At 42.3% G+C, this 8,132-nt stretch overlaps 1 protein-coding gene across 2 annotated transcripts in view; it reads right to left on the bottom strand.

Moving 5' to 3' along the window:
• Window positions 1-797: 797 nt before the first annotated feature.
• FIG4 (FIG4 phosphoinositide 5-phosphatase) overlaps window positions 798-8,132 on the bottom strand; it is a 116,299-nt gene continuing 108,964 nt past the window's right edge. For both annotated transcript variants that reach the window (XM_001504014.7, XM_070225406.1), the window contains one exon: window positions 798-1,157. In XM_001504014.7, coding sequence (XP_001504064.2) covers window positions 980-1,157 — 178 coding nt within the window. In that variant the 3' untranslated portion in view covers window positions 798-979. The remainder of the gene's footprint in view (window positions 1,158-8,132) is intronic.

Genomic DNA, 8,132 nt, shown 5'->3' with positions numbered 1-8,132 from the left:
ATCTTAAAGGTCATTTGGGCTGATCATTTTTCCTTCTCTCATTGGATGGCTTGGTTTTCTTCTCTATTTTATTTATGAGGAGGGAGAACTGAGACAATTTGTAAAAAAAAAAAGCAGAGACATAATGAGATCAAATCATTTGTGTTAAACTGTCAGGAAATGCAGAAAGTTGTCCATGTTATGTTTGACTATATGGAGAACCAACCATATGTGCACATGATGAGTCAACCCTAACCAGACATGTCAAATCATGTAACACGATTGCACACCACTAAAGTTACGCAGACTAACAAGTTTTTGTTTTATTTTGATATAATTTCATATTTATAGAAAAATTATAAGAATAGCTCAAAGAACTCCTGTTTATTTTTTCCCAGATTTACCAATTACTAATACTTTGCTCCGTTTGTTCTTTTCCCCTAAACCTTGGAAAGCACTTTGTTGACATCTTGTTCTTTTATCCATAAATATTTCAGTGTTTACTTCCTAGGAGCACAGGCTTTCAAAGTAATAAATTTTTGATCAAAACACAAAGTTAACAAAAAAATCAGAATAAATTTAAAAAAATTATGTTAACTATGAAGAAAAATACTCTGACTTCATTCTACATAAGAGAGGAATTTTTTGGCCTGTTTTGCTTACTGAGATGCTCCCAGACCCCACACAGTGCTGGGCACACAGGAGGTGCTCAATAAATACCTGTTAAGTTATTTTCTTAATGTGATGTTTTGATACTATATTGACCACATTCCTAAAGAAAGTATTTCTAAAATAAAACAAAGGCAATGACAGGAAAATAGTCAGTCATTTCTTTATTACTTATAATTTGTAATTTGCCAGTTACAAAAAGAGGGAAAACCTTCAGATGTAAAGGACTGACAGGAAATTATCTTTTTAAAATGAGACAAAACAGATTACAGCGCAAGCAAACTGACTTTGTTGGTCCCCCTCAGGGCCACCACGGGGACCTGCTCTTCCTTCACAGGTAGCGGTTTCTGATGTATTCGCGGTACATGGAGGTGTCTTCTTTCCCGAGGGGCTGCGTGATACCTTGACCGGCCTGGATATGGGCTTGGAAGATCTCTGTAGATTTTCTGTCCACTCTTGGAGGCTGAACTTCATAGATGTTGTCTTGTGAGAAAGCTGAGATGGGTGTTCTATGAAAGAGAAGAGAAGAGAGGGCTACTTGAAAGAAAATAAGGAAGGACCACAGGCAGCTGTGGTCTCAAAGTGTTCGAGCACTGCCGACCTTGAACGCCAGGGCTTAGGAGTAACAAGTGGCTGCAGTGACCTGTCCTTGCCCCTCTCGCTGGTTTCCTCCTCTGCCTGGAGGACAGAGCTGGAGCAGCCCCTGCTCAGGGAGCCTTCCCTGAACTGCAGCCCGGGTGGGCACCCTTCCTCTGTTCCTGCAGCCCGGGGCACACTCACGTCTGTGCACCCGCCTGCCTCCTTCACACGACTGGAGTAACTTTAGGTGTGGCCTCTACAGACTTTTTGCTCCTTGGCACATGGCAGGTGCTCAATCATTTTTTTGTATCTTGATTTTGTATCCTGCAACTTTACTGAATTTGCTTACTAGTTCTAACAGTTATCAATTGTTTTTTTTAAAGGAAGATTTAGCAGGAATCAGTGAAGTGGGGGAGCCTAACAATTCCTACCTCACATGCTGAAGAGTAAACGAGTTTATATGTGTAAAGTGTCCACTTAGCAAAGTGCCTGGCACACTATACGTGTCCCCAAAATGTGAATCGTTGTCAACAATTACAGGTGCGGAATTCCTTATCTGTAATTCTGAAATCCTACAAGCTGTAACAACCAAACGTTGCTTTGCCAGTAAAACCTGACCCAATTGAAACTCATTTGGTGGCACATCCTAAACTGAACTGACAATAATGATCCCACTTCATGTGAATATTAATGTGTTTAATTATCAGACAAGGCCTCAGATCATGCTCGGGATGTTATTATAAGGTGTATGTACCATCTTGTTATGCTAACATCCCCAAATTCTGAATTCAGAAACACAGCTGGCCTCAGGCTTTGGATGAGGGATCGTGGCTCTGCAATAGGCACCTTCCTTCCTTTGTGGGTTGATTTGAAAAGTACCCAAGAATCTCTCTATTCAAAAATATCTCTCCATTCCCACCCTACTCAGCCTGCCACGGTGCTGGAAATTCCTCATCCACTCCTTGGGAAAGGGGGTGTCTCCAGAAAGGCCTTGTCAAAATGCAGCTCGGTGTCTGACACACCCTCTATTCATCGAAGATTGAGTACCTATTAGTTATTACATCCTTAGCTGGAGGCAGGCCCTCAAAAGGATGAGTCAACCAAGTCAGGTGTGATGCAGAGTGAGTAAGTGTGTGGAGTGTGCATGGAAGGTCAAGAAGAGGCCACTGATGGGGGGGGGGGGGTGTGGTAAACTGAAAAGGCGTTGTGAGGGACTATGGGTACGACAACCACACACTCTACCACATGGCCCAGGGCTGGCCCTGCGAGGTGGAGGGTAGTTCTCCACACCAGGGCACCAACAGAACACAGAGAGAGAAGACCTGGAGAATCTATTCTGCTGGGCTGGAACCTAGCCTTGCTCCTGCGCATTATCCCAGGAGTCAGGAAGGCATCCTGGATGCCTGGCTGTTTGGTCACCTCGGACCCGGGAGCTGGAGCAGACTCCCTGCAGTCAGAAGCAGAATCGGACCTCAGACCCAGCTAGGTCTGAACTCGGAATGTCAATATTTTGAGGGACATCAGGAAATGGAGACACACAAGGGAAGACAGGTGTTGTCCAGTAACACCCTCCATCCTCATGGGATGTGTTACTGTTAAATGTGGGTCTTTCTTACTCTCCCTGAAAACAGTCCAAGGCAGCTCACTGTACTTTCCTTTATCTAGAATGCTAACACATCCTGCCATAGCTGGAGACTCTGCATTAAATCGATTAAAATAAAATATAGCTGGAGGTGGAACATTCTTTCTGGAAGCCAACCTCAACTGTTTTCACCTCAGGGTAACATATTTCAACTCAAATTTAGTGTAAGGTTTACGAAATACTCCCATTTTTTTCAAAGCACTCTAATAATTTCACATAATCTTAGAATATATCCTTATTTAAGTAAACAGACAAAAAAGCACAAAACAATTTACTCAAAGTTAAAAAAATTAAAGACAAGGTGAAAGAATCCTGAGATGTCTGAATCTCAATTTGTAGGCCAGCCTGACAGCAGAGCTTTTTTTCAAAATATAAAAGTTACAGTTAGTCCGACGTCTGTGGCTAACGCATCATAATAGTGAATGGTTAGGATGACTAAAATAGGAACTTTTCTTCTCGATTTTCCTTACAAAGATATAGCAACTCTATAGTCATTTACATAATTCACAGTGAGATGCTTGAATTCTTTGATGGCTGATAACATTCAGGGTCAGTGACTTTAACCTGACCCTTTACGAGGGCGTCTCCGTTAGCGTTTTGAGAGATTGTCATCAAAGAGCCACAGCAGCTCCTGCTGAACCACACCACCTACACCTGTCTCCTCTCTTCCCGTCTCAAATCCCTTTTACGTATGTTATCTTACTTAATTTTCACGCCCATCATGGAGGCAGAAAGCACAAGAGATTATAGCCTCCATTTTACAGATGAGACATTTAAAGTCAATTTTAAAATGGAACTAATGGTTTCTGTCCTGCCTTTGAAGCCAGTCCTTTGCCCAGAACCCTGGGTGCATTAATGAACAACTCTCTGACAGGAAACACACCAGACATCCAACGGATGTAGGAAGATACCATCTGGGAACTAAACCTCAATGTGACTAAGAAAGAGAGGCCACATCACCAAGTCACTGTTTTATCCTTCAGAGGCCTCAGCTGAATACACAGGTGGGCAGGCTGTGGGAGGTAACAGGACAAGGGCCCAGCAACTGCCCAATGATGTAGGACCGGGACAGCCATGAATGGGGCCATAGACCAGCCACTTCCACCCAGTGTCTCAGGTTTCTCATCAGTAAATCATTCAGGAGTCCTCACCCTAGTTCTTGGTAAACTGCTTCACCGCCACATGGAGTAATGGGAAACGATTACAAACACTCTAAACGTGAAATGCCAAACGTCAGCCTCAAACGGCATCAGATGGAGTAGCAGGTGGGTTTAGGGCTCCACCACCACCACCTCACTATGGTGTCAAAACAAAGCAGGCAGTCAGAAACGCACCAACTATCCGCTTTGTTCTTTCTATTCTTCTAGATCAAAGTCTATTCTAAATAACAAAACTGTACTGTTAAAATGATTATTACCAGAGTTGGGCCAGAAAGAAACTTAAGACATACCCAACATTGTTGGCATGATCAGAAAAAGGAGAAGGAAGAAACGGATTCACAAAGAAACCTTTGTTTCCTCATTCTTCTCAGACATCAAGACACCAGTCACAGTGAACACATCATAGTCCCAAGGCAGCGGTTCTCCAAGTGTGGTCCCCAGACCAGCAGCATCAGCATCACCTGGGCACTGGTTAGAACTATACATTCTCAGGCCCCACTCTAGACCTGCTGAATAGGGACTGCGGGGGGTGCCCAGCAAAGATGTTTAACAAGTCCCCCAGGTGACTGGATACGCACTAAAGTTTGAGAACGTTTGGTCTAAGTAAGATCTTATTTATGGTCAATCAGCAGCACTGCACATTTATAAACATGAACTTTCTTTTTAAATGATATACTACCACTAACCCCACATGGAGAAAGCCTAACTCAACATCCAATTGTAAAGACATGAGCAGCAATATCAGATTCAGCACACATCTCCTAATGAGGAGATACTTTTGATTTCCCCGTCAGCTGACACATTTCCAAAGTGGGAAGGAAATACAAAAGCTTCCAGGACCCTCACCAGGGGCTGCTGGTTAGCATCCCGGCCGACGGCACTGAAAGGAGACGGAGGGAAACCCAGTAACACTTCCATGGAATAGTCTTTTTATTAGCTTAGATGGCATCTGTTTTGGGATGAAAAGACCAGTATTTAAATACTAAATGATGTGGAAATTGTGAGACTACTGTCTTTTACTCATTCCATGAGAGAGAGCTGGCTTATTATTGCGCTTTCATGCTGGAAAGAACAGTTCCACATTTCTCTCCTGGCCATAAACAGAGCGAGTGTTTTTTTCTTCCAGCTTCTCCTCACATCCTGCAAAGGCATAAGACCTCTTGCCCCAAATTCAAATGCTAGGAGTCTTTCTGGAGATAAAATATTATAATTACAAATTTTCAGGTTCATTTCTTTTTATCTACACAACCTAGTTCCATCTTCAAGGAGGCCTCGGTATTTCCCCTCAAGGAATGTTACGGTCTTATTTAGAATAATTTATTTGCCAGTTCATTTATGGACTGCTTAACCTCTATTGCTCAGTGCACTCAAACACCGAGGGTTGACAACACTTAGCCTTAATTGCAGCTCCCATTCACAGAAGAGAAACACTTCAGGCAGAAATTCATTTGACATATTGCATGTTTTTAAAGAAAATGCTTATTGGTGACCTTTTATGCATCTTTTTGTTTTGGGGGTTTTCTTTTTTTGGTGAGGAAGACTGGCCCTGAGCTAACATCTGTGCTGATCTTCATTTTTTGTATGTGGTGATAAATAAATGGCAAGCAATAGGATCTATTGGAGTATATGAGGAAGACATTTGGTGTAAAACTAATTCGGCCTGACTTTCTTTTTCCAAAAGGGCCTGATGTGGCCACTGAGCATGCATTGTATATCTGCTAAAGCATTAAAAAGCTTAAAAGCATTTACTATGTCCCAAAGACAAGAACAAATGCCATTAAAACAAGGACACAACTTCTCCCACAGTGGCATTTCCTTAAGGATAAGCATCTCTCCTTAGGCTAGGAATTGATTGCTGAGCCCACCCTGTGACCACCCAGCTCGAGACAACAGATCGGCTACCTGCTGTGTGAATAGCTATGCTGTGCCGGCTAGGCAATCTCGTGACTGCTGTAAAAGGGATATTCCAATCCTATGTGATACATGCTCTTTGAGGGTATATAACCACTCTGTACACCCCACTTCTTTGGTGCCCCTCCTTCCTCAGGGAAGGAAGGCCCTGGGTTAGTCCTCAGATCTGGCCCATAATAAACTCACCCCGATGTTGATTTATGGATTGTTTATGCATTATTTGCTTTGACATTGGGATGCTGCCACAGCATAGTATGATGAGCGGTGTGTAGGTCTACACCTGGGATCCAATCCTGAGAACCCTGAGCCTGCAAAGTGAAGCACGTGAACTTTACCCCTATGCCACCAGGCCGGCCCCTTTTTATGCTCTTTTTTTAAATGTAGTATTACTTGCTTGGTTACTACATGACCATATCTGACAATAACTATATCTTACACTTGGATGCAGAACTAATGTTTGAGTCTCCCCTCTTTTTTTTTTTAGGAAGATTAACCCTGAGCTAATGCCTGCCACCAACCCTTCTCTTTTCTGCTGAGGAAGACTGGCCCTGAGCTAACATCCATGCCCATCTTCCTCTACTCTATAGGTGGGACACCTACCACAGCATGGCTTGATAAGCAATGTGCAGGTCTGCACCTGGGATCTGAACTGGCGAACCCCAGGCTGCTGAAGTGGAGTGTGTGAACTTAACTGCTATGCCAGCAGGCCAGCCCCTGTTTGAGTCCCTTTTATAAAGTTTAATTCCTGTTGAGGCTTTTTTTTTGACTAACAGTTATTGAGTCCCCAGTAAACATATGTTGGTTTAAGAAAATATTAAATTGGTCACATTGGAATGTCTTCTGAATTTAGTAAAGTCATGATGATTTATGCTTGGTGATAGCAAAACTAGATGATATGTGTATATCTTCAATAATTTTATATATGTGATACTTTTCTACATGTTAAAATCCCATGCTTTGTCCACGATTAGCATTTTGACACACATCAAACCCCATTTGGCATTTGCAGAAAATTTGGTAATGGGTCTAGTCACAGAATATATTTCCCATCCAGGTGGTCCCTTCTGCAGCTATCACAAACTCGAAGATTTTTCCCAAGGTGTCTGTTTTAATGTCACCAAATGACGGTTGGTCATGACTGAGTCACAGAATCAAAAGAACATTATAGCTAAAAAGGGCTTTACAGAAGACCTTGACCAACCCCCTTATTTGAAGATGACGGTCATCATTAGGTCTTTTCTCTCATTACTTCCTCTATTTCCTGGGAGAAAACTATAATTAGCGCAGGTCCAAAATTGATCAGATGCTCTGGTCTCAGTGCAGCAAAACCTTAGCTAGTTTTGCTAAGTAGTGCTATTAAGGGTTTAATAGCACTAGCCCTTGATTATTATTCTATGTGCCTTTCTGCTGGTTTTGTAATTTCTATTAGGAAATAATAGCCCTCATCACCTAACTGGCAGAGGGGCCTGTGGTACACGGCGCCATGATGATTCCCTCTCTTTCTGGCCTTTAATGTTGCTCAGACCTCTGGCCCTCAGCTTGCGGATGCCACCCTAACATTGTTTGTGACCGTCCATTCTTCTCCTTAGCCCCCTTATGAGGTTGCTTGTATCTTTCCAACGAGGTACTCAGACACTGAAGCCTAGTCATGAATCTAAGAATAGATGATACGGTGAGAATGCGTTTGCCTCTTCATGTTAAAAAATCAAGATAATGCTGCATATCACTCACACTCTGTGCATAAATATAGACACCTGAGTCCAAAATGTAGCTCTCAAACTGCGCTTGTCCAATATGGTAGCCATTAGTCACAGTGGCCATTTAAATTAATTAAAATTTAAAAATTCATTCCTCAGTAGCACTGGCCACATTTCAAGTGCTTGATAGCCACATGCAGCAAATGGCCACTGGATTAGATAGTGTAGATACAGAACATTTCCATCATCATGGAAGTTCTATCGGACAGACTGTTTTAGAATCTCTTTCCTGCTATTTTATTCATCAGAAATTCTGGGTAATTTTATGTCTTTCTAAGCCCATTATCCTAATATAATACGTCTCTGCATAGCATTTATCACTATCTGATCTTTCACTTACATGTTTATATACTTACAAGGATGTGAACTCCATTTTGATCACCTCTTTATCTCCAATGCCCAGAAGAGTGCCTAGCATAGACTAAGTGCTCAATA

This window comes from Equus caballus, chromosome 10, assembly GCF_041296265.1.
Source record: "Equus caballus isolate H_3958 breed thoroughbred chromosome 10, TB-T2T, whole genome shotgun sequence".
Taxonomy (NCBI): Eukaryota; Metazoa; Chordata; class Mammalia; order Perissodactyla; family Equidae; genus Equus; species Equus caballus.
This window is presented reverse-complemented; position numbering and strand designations above follow the sequence as displayed.